General features: G+C 45.8%; 2 protein-coding genes and 1 long non-coding RNA gene across 8 annotated transcripts; 1 reads left to right on the top strand and 2 right to left on the bottom strand.

The window, feature by feature from the left end:
- Positions 1-76: 76 nt before the first annotated feature.
- Positions 77-1148, bottom strand: TOMM22 (translocase of outer mitochondrial membrane 22). Its single transcript, XM_042051061.1, has 3 exons — positions 986-1148; positions 768-886; positions 77-461 (listed from the first exon to the last, which is right to left on the bottom strand). Exons 1-3 carry the CDS (start codon positions 1094-1096, stop codon positions 92-94), a joined length of 600 nt encoding a protein of 199 aa, XP_041906995.1. The 5' UTR covers positions 1097-1148; the 3' UTR covers positions 77-91.
- A 126-nt stretch (positions 1149-1274) lies between these two features.
- Positions 1275-4479, bottom strand: CBY1 (chibby family member 1, beta catenin antagonist). 4 transcript variants are annotated; one of them, XM_042051062.1, is made up of 5 exons: positions 4374-4479; positions 3651-3760; positions 2849-2951; positions 2649-2764; positions 1275-1834 (listed from the first exon to the last, which is right to left on the bottom strand). In XM_042051062.1, the coding sequence occupies exons 2-5, from the start codon at positions 3726-3728 to the stop codon at positions 1754-1756; spliced, it is 378 nt and encodes a 125-aa protein (XP_041906996.1). In that variant the 5' UTR covers positions 3729-3760; positions 4374-4479; the 3' UTR covers positions 1275-1753. The 4 variants fall into 4 exon arrangements, with proteins under 4 accessions (XP_041906996.1, XP_041906997.1, XP_041906999.1 ...); XM_042051063.1 differs by having other exon boundaries at positions 4310-4401; XM_042051065.1 differs by lacking the exon at positions 4374-4479 and adding an exon at positions 4110-4213.
- Positions 4480-8946: 4467 nt separating this feature from the next.
- LOC121675525 lies at positions 8947-16064 on the top strand. 3 transcript variants are annotated; one of them, XR_006020098.1, is made up of 3 exons: positions 8947-9523; positions 13513-13583; positions 15047-16064. It is a non-coding gene; the product is annotated as an uncharacterized LOC121675525 (long non-coding RNA). The 3 variants fall into 3 exon arrangements; XR_006020099.1 differs by lacking the exon at positions 8947-9523 and adding an exon at positions 10296-10518; XR_006020097.1 differs by lacking the exon at positions 8947-9523 and having other exon boundaries at positions 13188-13583.
- Positions 16065-17480: the final 1416 nt, after the last annotated feature.

The raw sequence follows: 17480 nt of genomic DNA, 5'->3' as shown, positions 1-17480 counted from the left end.
CCCCCCCCCGCCAGGTATTGGTAGCACTTTGCAGCACCAGTCCCACGCCTGCTGCAGCAGCCAAGACCAGTGCCCGACAACAGCCCCTGTTTCAGCCCCTCACAGCAGATTTTGGCTGGTGAAAGCCAGGTTGGGATTGCCGCCAGCCTGGCACTGCAACTGGGCACGATTGTCCTGTTAGAACATCCAGACAGAGCAGCTGGTGGGATGAGTGAGGCCACAGCACACAACAGACTGCACCCTTCTTCCCAAGCTCCCTCAGCAGCTGCTCACAGCGGGATATGCAGGCACTCCCGGCCAACTCTGCAGGGCCGGCAGAGAGGGCTGGGCCTTCCTGCCTCACCTGTCGCTGCTGCAGCTGCTGCTGTTGCTCCATCTGCAGTTTTTCGGTTTCAAAGACGACAGGAAGAACCAGAATCATGAAGGAGGTGGTCCCAATCCACAGAGCTGCCCTAGAGAATCTACCAAGGAGAAAGAACGTTAAGAATCAGTTCTTTAGCCACTTATTGGCACAATCCCGCGCTTCCCTTCCGTGCCTCAACCATCAGCCTTCCCCCATATCCAACCCCGAGCTCCAGGGTATCCCCTTATCCCCGCCCTTCCCACGCCGCCCATAAACAAAAAACGTGGCTCGCCGCTCCCCACAGGCCCCGCACTGCGCTACCAGCAGCAAAGCCACCGCGAAAGCCGGCGGAGCCGCCCCGCGCCCCCGCTCTGCCCGCCGGGCCTGCTCCGAGGGGCTCCCGCTAGGCCCGCCGCCCCCTCACCTGTACATCTTCTGCGCTACCGTCAGCGACAGGTCGAACGTAGCCCCGGCCGCCGATCGGACGCTCTCGGGGAACATCTCCGTGAGTCCCCACAGCCGCTCCGCCAGCGTCTCGTCCAGCTGCGGGCGGCACCACCATGTCAGGCCCCGCCGCACGGCCCTGCGCGCCCCGCGGGGTCACCGCGCCCGCCCGGCCTTCCCCGCCGCCCGCCCCGATACCTCCTCGTCGTCCTCCTCCTCCTCCTCGAGCTCGTCCTCCAGTTCCTCGGCCTTGCCCGCGCCGCCCTTGGGCAGCAGCTCCTCCGGGGACACGGACGCCGCGGCCGCCATCGCCACCAGCCAGGACGGAGGGCGCGGCGGCCAGAGCGCCGCCGGAAGCGCGGCGGCCCTCCCGCCACCCAGCCCGGGCGAGGCAGCGGCCCCTGGCGGCGCGGAGGAGCAGAGGCCGCCCCCCCGCCCCGGCCCCCGCAGCGCAGCGCGACGCGTTACAAACACCCTCAGAACCCGGTTTTAATTGCAAGGTTTTATGTGAAATACGCAAAACTCTCGAGAACGAGAAACTCGAGCATCCTGCTCGCCCAAGGCAGACGGTGAGGCTTGTACAAGCACCCCCAGGCTCCCTAGGGGGAGCGGGCAGAGGTCCCCCCGCTTTTGTAAGCAGAGAAGGCAGGAGGAGCCCTCATGGAGACAGATCTTCTCCACCGCCCGTTGTCCAGCTGCTTTAAAGAATAGGGTACCTATGCTGGGCTGCAGTGAGGAAACATATTAAGGTAAAGTGCTCTGAGGAAAATCGTGTTAATTAACAGTGCTGTGGTGCCAAACCAGCCATTAGCAGTACCCGTGGCACCACACGATGCTGGAGGCATCTTGGCACTCGTGGTCCCGTGAAACAAAGTACCTCCACACAGTACCAACATGGCTGGGAGGCCCAAGCCAGCCCCAGCATCCCGTGGGCCAAGACCCAGAACCAGCCTGGCCACCTCTTGTTCACTTCTTTTTCCGGCTGTGCTGCTTCAGCTCCTCCAGCTCCTTCTCCATCAGGTGGGACTCGGCAGTGGTTTCAGAGAGCTGGAACACACAGCAAACAACAACAGGAGTGAGTTAAAAGCTTGTGAGGCTTTTCCAACCTCACAGCACAACCGAGATTTACAGCCACAAGCCAGGACCTGCAGGAGGGAATTTGTTCCTGTTGAGCAAGGGGGAAGCTACCATTTCACACTTCACTGAGCTCGCCTGGAAAACCTGGAGAGCAGCTAGGGCTTCTGCTAAGTGTTCCAGCCACAAAAGCCACCTTCCAGTTTTAAAACACGTGAAGAGTAAGGAAAGAAATATTTGTTCAGACTGACATAAAGGCTAAATCACTTATGACCTGAGAAGAGATGTGTGTTCTATTTCACTGAATGTCTCTCCAGATTTTAAGCATGAAAGCTGTGATCTCTGGGTAAAGTTGAAATTCATTCATCCACAGGTTTACACACAGAATAGATGTCACACCCCTCATGACATCAGATGGAAGCTTCAATCTTCTGTGACCAGAGAGGATGGCTGTAACTCAGTTTCAAAGTTAGGGCAGAGGACAGAGTGGCAAGAAAAATGCCATATTCTGTGCAGAAAGGGAAAGAAGAGGCACGGCACTTGCAGGGGCTTCTATCTCCTCAGTCACAGTGTTCTCAACAAGCTCTGATGTGGGGGAAACTGTCCCCTCTTCTCACAGAAGGGATCGGGCTTTACTCCCACAGCACTTTGCCATTATACCTGTGTTGCATGGCAGGGTAAAGCAGGAAGTGGGGTGCAGTGAGAGCAGCCTTTTTCAGGGGACCCAGCACCCCTTGCTTGGGCATCCCCACTGCTATGGGCATGCAGGAGTTGGGCAAAGGCTCACCATGTCCAGCAGAATATCCACTTTCAGCCGAAGTAGGTTGTTTTCTTCCTCTAGCTGCTGGTTTCGTTTGCGCAAGCGCTGCAATTCCCTGCGATCCCCCAGGAAGCTTCCTGATTCTTGGAGGAAAGAAGGAGGTCAAAATACAGATTGTCAGCCAACTGTGGCTACTTCAAACCAGAGCAAGCTGAGCTGCACTCTACCTGACACCCACTGGCCATTTTCAAACTTCAGGCTCTGGCCAGCAAGGTTCATTGTGGGGGTGCCGTATTCCAGGCCCAGCTCAATCTCACGAGTGGATCTATCCTGCAGGGAGAAGATCACACTCAGCATTTCACAGAATTTCAGAGCCACCCCCTGCTCTCCCACTTCTTAGTGACTGGCAGTCCAGTGGAAGATGATGGTCCAAATGGCCTTGGAGCCTGATATCCTACTTTGGTCATGTACTGCTGCAGTAGATAGAGGACTGGCTCCTCTCACTACCATCCCTGCACTTTCTCCCATCCACACACTCATCTCCCTGCACTTGGAGACCACTGGTGAGAAGTTTTCGGTGGCACAGTTCTGGATTGCAAGTGGGGTGATGATGATTCTTCCCTGAGCTATTCCATTTCTAGCTTTATGTATAGTCAGCAGCGATCAGGAATGGTGCTGCACCGCAGGAAGAAAGCAGCACAGTTGGAATAATAGAACATACTGAGTTGGAAAGAACCCACAAGGATCATTGAGTCCAACTCCTGGCCCTGCACAGGACCATCCCCAAGAGCTACACCATGTACCTGAGAGTATTGTCCAAACACTTCCTGAACTCTGTCAGGCTTGGTGCTGTGACCACTGCCCTGGGAAGTCTGTTCCAGAGCCCAACCACCCTCTGGGTGGAGAACCTTTTCCTGCCCCAGAAGCAGCTGGGAGCTCTTGTAAGGATTATGGCACACACAGCAGGAGCCACCTACCCGTGCCACCAAGGAAGCACTCCTGCAGCAAGCCGCAGGTGCTGGGACTCACCAGGTGCAGGTTGGACAGCGAGGCCCATTTCCGGGGGGGGGTCTTCTTCGGGCTGAAGGAGTTCCCAAAGAGAGGCATCGCACGCTGCTGGCCAGGCTTACACGGGGCTCCTGAAGGAGCAGGAGAGACACAAGCGGTCTGAGGCTGTGGGCCAAGAGCAGTGATGTGGCAAGGCGGCTGCTCTCCCCAGGCGGAGCCCCCCGGCTCTCAGGCCAAGATGGCGATCTGAGGGGGGGTCCTGGCCGCCGCCCCGCCACTGCCACCAGGCAGCACCGGCCCTCCACGGGCACGGCCCTCGCACTTCCACCGCCACGTGACGGAGGCGGGCAGCGGACAGAGGACGGACGGACGGTGCGAGGTGTGACCCCCTCACCCCAGCCCCCCTTCCCCGCGCTCCCCGCCCTCGGCCGGTACCCCCAGCGCCACGCGGCCCGGCACCTCGGGGGGCACGGGCCGTACCACCCTACGGGCACGCCGAGGAGCTGGAAGAGGAGCACCGCGGGGCGCTATTCCCCGCACAGGCCACTACTGGAATGCTCCTTTTTTCTTTTTTCCCTCCCGGCATCTCACTGGCGAAAGCAGCGGGCTCGGCAAGAGCAGAGCCGATGAAGAACACCCCCCCCATCCCCCCTCCGCCGCAGTGGTAGGGTCAGCCCCACGGTGCGGGGGCGGTTGGGCCGGGCTGTTCCATCGAGCTTCGCCTTCATTCCGGGGGGGCCGCACCTCTCCGTCGGGCCGCGCCTGCTCCCGGCGCTCCCCGCCCGCCGCCGGTGGGATCCGCCGCGTGTCCCGGGAGCGGTTTGCGGCCGCCGCGTTGCCGTGGCGACGGGATCTCCGCTCCGCCTCCTGTGGTGGAGGGAGACGGGGGCGGAGGGCCGGGCAGCGGGCTTGGCGGTCGGGCTCTGCTCACGGGTGGGCTGCGTCAGGGTAGCGCCGTGCTGACCGCGTTTTCCTTAACACCTTCCCTAAAACGCTCGACTCGCTTGGAAGAGTTTTTCGAATTGTTTTTGGTGGGGATTTTTTGTTTGTTTTTGCAGATAAATAACTAAACGCCATTACGCAGAGAACCCCTCCTTGCTTGGGAACGTGGGAGAAGAAGTGGAGGAGGTCTGGGGTCCTGGCCTGCACGGGTTCAGGGGGTGATGGGTGAGGAGTTGGAGAGAGAAGAATCATACAGAACACAGAATCAGTTAGGTTGGAAAAGGTCTCTGAGACCATCAGGTCCTGTCTCTGACCAAACACCACTGTGTGAACACCACCATGACACTAGGTGCCATGTACAGTCTTTTCTCAAACACCTCCAGGGACAGTGACTCCACAGTAGCAGCTCCTCACACACCTTCCTTTGAAGCAGTCCCAGCACCCTGATTTCTTGTGCACATTGCAAAGTCCTCCCTTTCTGCACATGACGGAATAAATTTATATTCATTGTGTTGCTTGCTGCCTTGTATTCCATGGGAGGTGGCAGTGGCAGTTGGTTTGGATAGTATTTTGAATGAATGGCACGGGTGTGTAACACGTATCACCAGCACTTTTTATGTTACAGAGGCAAACTGCCACTCCTAAACTATAAAATAATTCTCCAGTATGTTAGAATAGTGATCTGAAGTTATTTGCTTCATTGTTAAAAAAGCTTATGTTGAGGACTTCCTGGGGCTTTCTTTAGAAAATTTTGGATTAATGAGATACTAAGATGCTGACTTTAGTTAAAAGGGTACAATAAAGACAAGGAAACAAAGAAGGGGGCAGGCAGATAAAAGGAGGAGAAAAGAATCACCAACATCTGAATTTGGTTTGTACATGTATTAATACTCCAGGAAAAAAAAAATTATCTAACAGTCTTTCATTCCCAGAGTGCTTAATTGGCACCCTGCCTTAAGTGAACCAGAAAATTGCTCGCTTGGAATGAGAATTGGAAAAATAGCACAGTTAAACCTGGTGACTTGAGACAAGAAAAATCTGGTGTTGCAGTATCTTTTGGTAGTCCAGTTAACCACTATCTGGTTCTTGCATGACACATGCTATAAAACCAGTTGCCTTCTGACCCAGTGTACCAGAGTCTGTGCACTGGAATGCAGTGATTTTTGCAATAAGAAAAGTCATTATAATGGAGTGGGGGGGAAGTCAACACCCTTAAAAGTAGAATAAAAACTCACTGTTCACAGCAAAGTATTTGTGAAGTAGTTGTGGCTTCTATCACCATTTACTATCCATATGTGTGTGCATATATTGGAAAAGAAAGATGAAAGGAAGGTCCAGATAAATGAGGGCGAGAACTTCGGAAGAAAACCTGAGAGAACGTAGAATTACAATTTTGAAATGAAAAAATGAAGGCAGCTCACCTGGGTGCTTGTCAGAGCCAAAGACCATACAGGATAGCGAGGGACTGAGCTCTTAACACTCACATTGGTTGGGGTTTTTTTCCAGTAATGTTCACCTTCCTAGAAGAAACCTGTATGTTTCAGCACAGTTGTTGCTTGAGTTCTTGCATTGAGCAGGGTGACTGTTGTAGTAACACATTGTAATTATTGTAAAACTAAAACTGTCTCATGCATCTAGGGTCTCAGAGTGATTCTCTGACTGCCTCTTTCTGTGGAGCAGAGACCTGGAAAAAGCCAGGCAGCCCATCCCCATTGCTTTGGCATGTGAGGTGAATGCTTCCTTCTGTGCCTGGTTGCTGTGCCCATGGTGGGTAATACCTGTGTGAATGGTCTCATGGTTGGTAGGACTTGTCAACAAGAGTTCAGAAAACTTCCCCTGGAGACTAAGAGAAGGAGGTTCAGTGTCTGATTTCCACTGTGATTTGCTACAGGAATCTTTCTTCTTCTGCATGGTTTAACTAAATTTCATTTCTTGCCATACTCCATTTCCTTGAAAAATGCTGTGGAATTTCCTCACTGCACCAACCTCCCAGGGTATTTTGGCAGCAGCTTTTCCTCATTGTTTCTCCACCTACACCAGGTAGATACCGAGACAAGAACTGACTGTTGCTGTTTCTAGCATTGTCTCTCAGTGTATTGCAAATACATACATATATAGATATATATATAGTTTGACATATGATTTTCAGCTATGTTAAAAGCATTATGGTGTAGTACTGTGCATCCTTCTGTGTCTGTCACTCTGTGGGAAAAAGAACACCTAGCACACACTCTTTCTCCCAGGATAATAACTACAGAGATCCCTTAGGAACTGCAAAAGCCCATTAAATGGTGAAGAGCCTGTATGGTACAGTCACTGTATAACGAGGCTGCCTATGTTCCCAGGAAGACATCTTTGGGAACACTGGTGGAAGGCTGAGAGATTGACAGGATGAAGATAGGGCTGTAGCACATGGCAGTGTGGAAATTTTGGAATAGACCCAAGCTGTTCTTGGTAGCCTAATTTGGAGCATCTTCTTCAGTGTTTTTGGTTCACAAGTGATAGAGAATCTACAGCTTAGATGTTCTCAGAGCTGCTTTTAACTCCATAGTGTTCCTCTTGGCTTTTTTCATGTAAACTGCAGGATTATTATTGTTCTCTGTTATGTCAATAATTACAGGGAAACCCCATTGACTGGTGAATTCAGTAGACTTACTCTAGACTAATTCTGACATCAAAGAGAATATTTATTTTAGTTATTGTATAGAAAATTGCTACATTGCCTGGTGGGATAAATGAGACTGAGTTTAAAACCTATAAAATAAAACTTTTTTGGCATATTGAAATTAATTCCCTGCCCAATTAAATTTTTCAGCAGTGAGGTAATTCCTGTTGCCCCAGTGCTGGCAGCTAATGATGTCCCTTCTTTTAGAATCCTAGATGTTAAATACCTCACCTATATTTTACTGACAAAGCCGACACTTCCTTTTCTCTCTCTGTTTTTTTTATTTCATTATAGCTAACTCAAGAGATAAAAGATCAGCTGTTTCACTCCTTTCTAGAGAAATGTGCCTTTCCTCCCGCTTGACTGTTACAGATTCCACCACCAGGAGGCCCCCCTTCCAGTGCTTATAGCTAGGCAAAGAAAACACCAGGAGAGTGAAGAGAAGTGGAAAAACATATCCGCACAAGAGTAATCTGAAATTAATACTTATCCTATAAATGGAGGTTTTCAGAGTACTGTGCAGGCATCTATTAATTAATTATTGCAAGTATCCTAATATCCAGCTATTTTGGATGCCATGACTTTTGGAGATAATGAAGTGTCTGTCACAGAGTGGTACCCTTCATTGAACAGCTGAGTGATAGCCAGGAAAGTTCATGCCTCTGTCTTCTGGATGGGTCTTAGTAACCTAAATAAAATAATAAAATGCAGTAAAGCACAGGTTATATTTCTCATCCCTCATGTGTGCCCTCTATCACCCAACAAATATGCCTTCACCTACTTTGCCTCTGCCTTCTCCCTTTTAGTTACTTACTTATTCACAGGTTCTTAATTTCCTTTCACTTTTCAAAGCTGGCTTTTATCATCTCATAAAGTTCTAAATATCTGCACTAACACTCTTTCTGATTGTTCTATTTTGCTAACCAGACCTTTAAAGAAAGGAGGAAGGAGAAATGTTTTCATCCTTATTTTTTTACCAAATCACGTACTTCTTCCCTACTGGCTTTTCAAAGCTGCAGTCGTTACTTTGGCTGAAATGTAGACTTTGCTATTCAAAAGAACACTGTGTACATGATCTCTTAACTAAAAAGTATATAGAGTTGTCATTCTTTTTTCCTTAAGCCCTATTTTTTTTCTCTTCACTGCTGAGTCAAGCCTTGTGTATCTGCTTCTGTGCTTCTTTCCCACGGTCACATTTCAGTACTGATAAGTCCAAGACTCAGCTTTGCAATGCAGTTTCAGAATGAATGATAGGTGAGAACAGTTTTGCTCCTGTCAGGAAATGCAGCTCCTGCAAGCTGTAAGGTTGCAAACTGAGTTACCCCTTGTCTTTCAAACTCAGTTCCTGCCCTCCTTCCCTCAATTTACACATACATACTACATGTTTACATTTGTTTACTTGGGCTTCTCTAATATGTGTTAACGTGGCAAACATATCCTCTGCTCTAAGAAGCAGAAAAAGTGTAAATGCAGGCAGTTGAGCCACACACATGCTCTGGAGAGAATCCACTGCTTCCCTGACAAGAGTTTGCCACAAGGCTGTCCTTGGTGTCTGGGAGACCAAAGGTTCAGAGATCATGTGCAGCCCACAGCAGTGAAAGCTTGTGTTAAGCTTTATTTCACTCTGTTCCTATTACCTGGCTACTCTTTGCTTGCTTCCACATCTGTATTTCATTAATTTCCTTGTCTCTTACTTTCAGAGTCATCTGTTTCCATGGCTCACTTAAGATGACCTTTCCAGGAAATGATGAAATATTAAACCTCCAGTCTGTAGGTTCCTGATGGGCAGATGCAGGGAAAGGGAATACCAGGGAAAGGGTCTCAAGCATCTCTCTGTATGGGTTGGTGTTTCGGTGCTGTTGTAACCCTTCACCACTGGCAGCTGCTGCAGACAAGATGTTGGGCCTTTGGACTGTGCTGCTGTGTTGTTTATAAGGGAGAGCAAACAGGGTCTGCATTCTAAGTTCCCTTCCAAGCTGATTTCATCTCAGGCCTCAGATGAACATAAATTGTGCTTTGCTCGTACAAACAAGTGCACTCGTGTACTCATGAACTGCATTGTGAGATACTGTGAAGCTCAGTGTGTATAGCATGCTATGAAGATAGGAGAGAAGGACTAAGTATTCTTTCCTCTTCCATGTTCTTTCACCATTCCTTCTATATCTTCACTTAAGCACACTAACAGCTCCAAGAAGCTACACTAACTGGGACTATCCCCAGCTGGAACCAGAAAAATTCAAGATGAACAAACTGCTGTCACCAAAGGGAAAGTCACACGAACATTGAGGTAAGCATTCTCCCTAGACCCTGCTAATCAAAATAAGAATTTTGTATCCAACCCAGGTGGTCATTTTTCCCCCCAGGGTGCCTTGATCTACAGGTCTTACTCTACACCAATTCTTTGTGTTAGAAAGGTATGCCTGTGGATGGCCTGTTACCAAATGCAAAAATTGGAAGTAATGTGGTCTTTAGATGATGTGGTGTCTGCAACAACATGACAATGGACTGTGTGGCCCAGAAAGTCCTTTTTGGTATCTGCTGCCAGCTCATATGCAGATGAGGTTGCTTTTCAGGCTTTTGAGGAATGCAGATGACAGCTCACCCATGGTCTGCACTACTCTAGGATGCCAATTTAGAACCCATTCCTATGAGACCTGTGAAGGCCAGGTACAGTAGTATTTACAGCAATAAATGGGATATCTGGTTGGTTTTGGTTTCCTGTCCTAATTCCATGTTGTTCCCTGGGGTAGCAAGGGATGCAAATACGAGACCTATTAGGACCAGGTAGAAGGTGATCTTGGTAGCTCAACAGCTGTCATACAAGTAGCAGCACAGTGTCAAGTGTGTTTAGCAGCAGTAAAGGAGGATCTTCATTGCTTCACAAGGAAAAGAAATACTGAAAATATAAATTTTGAATTTGCATTAAATGCCCAAGCAAAATGAGCCTTAATGAAGGGTGCTCTCTCTGCATAAACATAAAATAAAACAAAACATAAACTAAGTCTTGGATTCTAAACTTAGGAACCGTGTTTTTCATTCTGCTTCCCTTCCCCAGATTCCTTCAAGATGACAAGCAGTTCAGAGAAGACTGGTAGGAATGCAGGATAAAAATATATTCACAAATATGTGCGGCCAGCATGTGGATGTGTCACAGAAGCTCAGTCTTTCATTAAAAGTATTCGTTGCCCTTAAGGAAACTTTCCTTGTCTGACCATCCAGAAGCCACTCTGTCGGTCACACTGGGACTGAAGCCCTTTCTCAGCAGGCAGCTCCAGTGACCCAGTGAGTCCCTCGCTTGACCCCCTACACCCCCCACACTCACACAGTCAGACCAGGTTCCATTACTGGCTCCAGCCAGGGTTTCCCTTAGCAGAGTCTCAGACGTCTGAATCCTTAAAATAATATAATCATGGTGCAACAAAAAACCAGCAGCTTGATCTGGGTGTCTCTGAGGAGGCACCCCAAAGAAAGCCCTGGGTTTTTATACCCTCCCAGTCTGTGTGTGACGAAGTCCTGGCTCTTCCAGCTGAGTCCTGGCTCCTGCTGTGTCTCAGTGTCCGGTCACCTGGCTGTGCCACAGGTCCTGTGCCCTCTGTTGTGCAAAAGGTCGGCGCCAGTTCCTGGCCTCTTGCCTGGGGCTCTCACCACCCAGAGCTCAACCTGCGGCTGACACTGCAGCTGCACACCGAGCTACCTGCACTGAATGTGTTCCTCAACACTCTTCATCTTGTTACTATAACTGACAAGTTTATCAGTTTGGGTTTGTTGGATTTTTGGGGGGTTTTTTTCTTGATCAATTTGTCAGATGACATGAAACAGGAGTTGTTCTGTAACAATTCAGAAAGATTTTCTTGAAGTCCTCGGCAGATGTTCTATCACCCTAATTTCAAACACATTCCCACAAGCACCTTTTGCACATCCTCTGCTGTTCAGGGATTCTTATTTATTGCAGGTCATCATTCCCCAGGCAACACTCAGTGCCTATATTGTACTCTCTAGCCAAGATCCAAGATACAGCAGACATTTCCTTTAGAAAAGAAGTAAGGGAAGAATGTGGTACAGGGAAAATTATACTTAACTTTGACTTACACACCAAGTGCTTAAATATTGTGAAGAATCTCATCTTTTTAACAGGAGGGAAGGCATGTCATATTTAGAAACTGCTTCCCAGCTCACACATCTGTGTAATTTGATTCATTTTGGAAATAAAAGCAAATGAAAATCTGAGTCTCTGAAGATTTAAATCTTGTCACTCTGAAAGAAAGGGAAATTGTTTTCATGGGTCAGCAGACAGGCTGTTCTCACAATTCATTCATTCATTTACAGTTGAAGTAATGTGCTACTTCAGTTCCAAGGTTAAACAACTGGTAGTGATAACTTGTTGTAAGGGATCATGTCAGGATGTCAAGCCTGGTGTAGAACACGGGAAAGCTTGTAATCGAAATTGAGACAGGTGAGCCAGTGTGCAGTGGCCTGCAAATAAGGATAATCTGCCAGTAAAAACATGGAGATTGCAGTATCCAAAAAAATGTCCTAGTTTGATATTTAGTCACCTAGGCAAATAGTGACTTTCCAAAATGCTCCATAATAAGCATTTATTTTGCAGTCAATGGGAACTGCAGGTGCTCACCACTAACCTTTTACTGTTTAATTATGAGCCCCTGATTTAACTCCTGGTTTGGTATCTTGAGACCTGAATAACCTTGATGATGGAGTATAATGCAACAGCATGACCACTGTAGCTGGGTAGAGAGTAGCAAATTACTTTGAAATGTCTAACAAAAAACCATGGGAATTTTGAACATAAAAGGAAAAAAGCTTATTTGTCACACAAAAAAGGGAAAGGCTATAAGCACAGAGAGCAAAGAGAGTAAGGGAGAAGGAAAAAAGCAAGAGAAGGATATTTGGGCAAAGCAGCCTTCAAGAAAGTATGAACAGTGGAAGGAATGGTAGTGGTAAATGTACACAGAGGCTGCATTGAATCAGAGGCTGGGAACGCTGAACCGGATACAGAAGCCTGTGAGGATATTCAAAGCCGGTGTTGATAGAGTCAAACATTTATTTCTCTACAAATGCTTCAGAAAGAAACTGAATTATATTGCTCTTAAATTGAAGTTAAGAACAATGCCTATCTTATTATACACTTTGGGAGTTTTCCTGTATTGTACATTGAAGCAGGGAGGGGAGGAGGGGTGAAAAGAAATAGGTGATCAGTCACAAGTCTGTCTGTTCTGTTAAAATCCAGAGCCCTTGAAAGCAAGCTGGCAGGAGAGCAAGTTATTCTCCTTAAAATCTGAAATTAGGTATAGCAAACGTTTTCTTTTATATTTACTCATGCTGCCGATGACCTCTTGGTATAACACACAATTTACTCACTTTTCAACTTGCTGATTTCTACATATTTTTGTAATGAAAGTTTGTGTTGTCACATGTCTGGCAACAAGTGGAAACAAAATCTTTGGCTTCTCTTGACCAAGCTGAATTGAGTTTGGTTTAGTTCTTCTTTTAATAGTCACTATTAGAGCAATGCTGATGGAATCCAGTTAACTTTTTATTTTTTGGAATCCCTGTCTTTGCTTATGTTTAAGTATCATCCCAGTGATATTGCCGTGCTGCCAGCCACATTCCTCCTGCCACAGGCAGAGCATTGCCATTACAGTATGTTAGAAAAAGCCCTTTAACTGGTGCTGCTTTGTCACCATGCAGTGGCAAGGGGGAAACATATTTCACTGAGGAATTATGCAGGGAGTGGAATTTGGGAGAGATTAGTTTGCTTATAAAACTGTCTTAGAAAAATACAGTAACCATGTCATGCTAGTGCCATTTTTTATCCAGACTGGCAGACTGAAACACACAAGTGTGTTGTGATTTGTTAATTTTGTTAAAGCGGTTTATGGAGTCAATAAATCTTGGGGGAAGAAACATTCCAAACTCATTTCTGTTGGAGACAACTGACTTGGCTGTGAGCTTTATGGAATAATTCCATGAGTTGCTTTTTACTAGATAAGGACATTCCCTGGTGTCATAGCTATTTTGCAAGCCTACAGTTGCCTTCTATGACCCTGAAATTTCTCCGGCCATTTCAACAGGAGAGGATACTTTTATTCTTTTTCCCATGACTGCAACGTGGTGCTGCTAGCACTAGTGCAGCTGCATTTTGCCCTAGAGACAGCTATGTTTCACTTGGGGATGACCAGGCCTTTGAAAGGGAATGAATTAATTCTAACAATATGGTAAATCACTGAAATTTTTTCTGCATTTCATTTCTCTTGAAAGAACTGAGACATGGACAAGCTTCTAGCAAGTACCATCCTCATCAAACAAGCAAATCTGCTAAGTCCAAACAGGTAAAATATAAGCCAGTGACTTTTCCAGATATATAAGAGGGAAGAAAAGGTTAAACACTATTTGTTTTACTAAGAATTTTCAGGCTTGTTGTTGTGAAGGCCTTTGTATGCTATAATAAGTGCTCCCCAAATGTGAATCAGGAGAGTGTGTATACACAGATGTGTAAATGTTTGTCAATCGCAGACAGCTGGAACCCATCAAAGCTGCTTGTGTGTGTGTGTGTGTGTGTGTGTGTTTGTGCGTGTGTGTGTGTGTGTTCCTTTGTGTGCCTAAGTAGTGCAAATAGCTTCCTTAGGTTTTGGATTCACTGACATGTGCTAGGCACAGGGAATCTGGACTGCTAATATTTAGTATTTCAGACCTCCGCACCCAAGATGCAAAGCTTGAAAAGGACAAGAAGGAAAGCATTTGGAAGCAGTCTCAACATATGTTTGAAATTAGAGGACTAAAAACAGCACCTCATCCTGGAGAGGTAACACAGTGTTTGGAGAAGGATAGGACATGATGTCATAGGTTGAGTTAATTTTTCTCTCTCCTGCTGACATAGCTGATTTGTTGGCACCCATATATGCCCTGCAATACAAATATATATATATATATATTCTTAAGGACAGTTGCTCATGTAAAGGCAGTGTGGAAGTGGGTTTGCTTTGCACATTTTAGTGTTGCTTTTTTGTCAGTTTTTCTCACAGATTCTGCCCCTAAACCAATAAGGTCCCTCTCCGTCAGCACTTAAACCCTTTTGTTTTCCTGAGAAGAATAGGTGAGAGGAGCTTACTCCTTTCTTTGGAAGCAGGTCCTCTATCCTTTCAAATAGACTTGAATTCCTCCTGAAGTGATACCTGGAAAAATCACCCAGACAATTCAGAATCCTGAACTGATCTGCAGATGCTTTTACTTCAGAAAATGTTCTTCAAGACCACTCACTCATTTCTCACAAATGCCTGGGAGGAAAGATGGTTGTTGCTCTCTTCAGCTTCTTCTCTCCAATTTGCTTTTGCTGCATCAGCACTGTGATAGCTGAGGCTGGGGAACAGTGGCTGGTCAGTTAGGAACATCTCATGGCTGCAGTTCAATACTGAATACAATTTTGAAATCAAATATTTGAGTATCTTGTGACTTCCTTCTTGTTTGATGCTCATTGCCCTAAGAACAGAGGTCATGTGTGAAATTTGGTCTCAAAACCCTGATCTATTCCTCTGTCTTGGATTGCCTGACTGTTAAAACAGGAAGTGCTGCCTTAATAATCCAGTGGAAGAACAACAGTGGATGACAGACAAAATAGGAAGAAAGACTGCAGTAGAAAGTACTGGTGTATATTGAATCTCAGTGGGAGTTGTTATTGAGTAGGAGTTGCGCACCTGCACAGAGTTTCAGAAACACAGATATGTCATTTATAATCACCAATTCAGCAAAAACATGATAAGGAGAGATTAACAGCTTTTTTATTTTTTTTTTCCAGATTTGGGCAGAGAAATGTTTAATAAAGAACTCACTTCCAGTAAGGCTGGTGAAGAAACCATGGTAATTCAAGGAAAGGAAAGCAATGGAATAAAAAAAGAATAATCAGGCTAATGAATATCTGAACTTTAAAGGTTTGAGATTGAAGAAGATGATTGGCTGGACCATTACTGAAGATTAAGGCTCTATTGTAGCCAAATCAAGGAAAGAGCATTTTAAAGCCAATTACAATTCCTGAGACCTTTAAATATTATTCTGAGGTAAAAAATCCTGAATGATGTTGTACTCAATGCCCATCCAAGTTCTGGGGTTTGAAAACTGCTTATGATCTCTTGTAGCCAATACCCTGGCAAACATGGAACACAAATGGAGCAAGATGAGGGTTTTTATCTGTGGTTTACATACAAACTCCACTGCGGAAGCAGCAGGCAAAGCCAAGAGTAGAAAACTGGCCAAAGGAAGAGCATGTTCAGTTCTGCAGCATGGCTGGTTTAAAAGGCAAGCTGATACCAACTGAGAGGCTAAGCTAGAAAACCTGAGTTTTTCCAAACTGATAAGGAATGTGGAAAGACTGTTAAATTTATTCGTTTTTTGGGTAGAGGCTCTTCAAAGTTTGGGGTTTTTTTTTTTAATGAAGAAATGTCTGAAATACCAGTGCTGAATTTCTCCCAATATGAATTTAAAAATGTTTTTCCTGTAATATGTCGTTTGTTGATGTGACCAGTGAAATCCACCGTGACCCAGAAATTTAAAATTTTCTATCAGCTGCACTTTAAATACATTCTTCTTTCTGAAGCATGCTAATGAAAATGTTGTCCTGAGTACAAAACAGAGCAGTGTACTCAAAATCATTATTCACCCTACTTGACAACAGAAGCACTCAGGTTCTTTGGGCTGGAATGCATTAAAGGGGAAAAAACATTCAATGAATTATGCTTTTTTCAGCTGTAACACTGAAAACTCTGCTGTCTTATGTTTGGTTCATAAAGCTGCTTTGCTTCATGCCTTTTTCAGACTGATTTTCAGTGCTAGGGTGTGAATAAGTTAAAGAAGCATTGACTCTTTTGGCCATAACAGTTAAGACAGTATTTGCAGTACTTCCAACTTTGTTTGCATTAGGAGTCAGAATCTCTTTGTGAAGGATACACACACAGAGTCCTATGTTCTGCAGCATAGCAGATGCATCCGTGAGACATTTTATTGGTTTAACTCCCTTTCTCATGAGTTATTGCAGTTAAATCAAATTTTCTGACTCAGCTTCCTGCAACAAATCCTTGTTGCTTCTCTCTAATTTTTTATTGTGCACCAATGTGTTCAGCTGCTGCCAGACAAATTCTACCCCCTGTATTTGCATTCAGTCCCAGAGAAGTCCCTCTGTCTACAGAAACAGTGACAGTCCATCAAATGGCAAAACTGATCCAACACTGTGCCAAGGCAGCCTTTCCCTGTCTCTCTCCCCCATCTCCCAGCTGCCTGATTCCATCTTTCCTTTTTTACTGCTCAGATAAGCACCAGCGGGAATACAAATAGGAGAAATGCAAATCATAATGCCTTGCTGTGTTAAAGCTAAGCTCAAGCTTGCTCTGAGAGCTGGGACACTGGGCACTAGTGAGGGCAGCGTAGGAGCCTGGCCATGTTCTGTACTCTGATCAGGCCCCTGGTGCCAGGGACTGGCCATGTGATGTACTTCGTTCCCTTGGGGAATGGCTTCCCATTTAATCTCTGAGCAGAGGATTGTTTAGTCAATTCTTCCGGTTTACTTAGTGAAATGAAGATATTCACCCATGGACTTTAACCAGGCCTGTGACTGAGCTTTGATTCAAATGCAAGCTAGTCAGAGGCATTGTCACCAAATTTGAAGACTGGTAACAGTTTCATATCAAACAAATTTTATTATTGCTTTCTTCATCCTACTTTTATCTCATCTTGGAGGTAATTCAAACGAACAAAGATACATGCAACTGCAATCACTACTCCCACTTTGCTACATATGTGGGCAGTCTTATTTCATAATTAGTCTGTTACTTCTGTTTATCATAAAGTTAATATTAAGCTGAAGTAGAACAAGGTGCACTTATTCCAGCACAAAAATCTATGTATGTGGAGTTAGTCAAGAGCAGTTATTTTGGAATTTGCAACAGCTGTTTAGAAAGCTCTCACAGTTAAAAAAAGACCTGCACTTCCCAAAGTATACATTTCATGATTCAGAGTAATACATTTTACCAACTGCATTTCGCTTTTTTTCAATAGCGATTAAAATAGAGATTCATTTTTTTTGTGTAGAGACTGATAAACTGCAAAAGGTCACAGCACCAGTCACTCAAGCAGAAAGAAATGTTAAAAATGAAAAAGCTGCTTTAAAAATATATATTTTTTAAAATATCTGTTAGCATAGGTTAGAAATGCGCTCAAAGGGTTAGGGTAGTGATTAGGGG

The sequence above is a fragment of the Corvus kubaryi genome, unplaced genomic scaffold (assembly GCF_017639235.1).
Source record: "Corvus kubaryi isolate FWS band 111438036 unplaced genomic scaffold, C.kubaryi_AGA036_p1.0 74, whole genome shotgun sequence".
Lineage (NCBI taxonomy): Eukaryota > Metazoa > Chordata > Aves > Passeriformes > Corvidae > Corvus > Corvus kubaryi.
The sequence above is the reverse complement of the archived record's forward strand: the minus strand, read 5'-3'. Positions and strand labels throughout refer to the sequence as shown.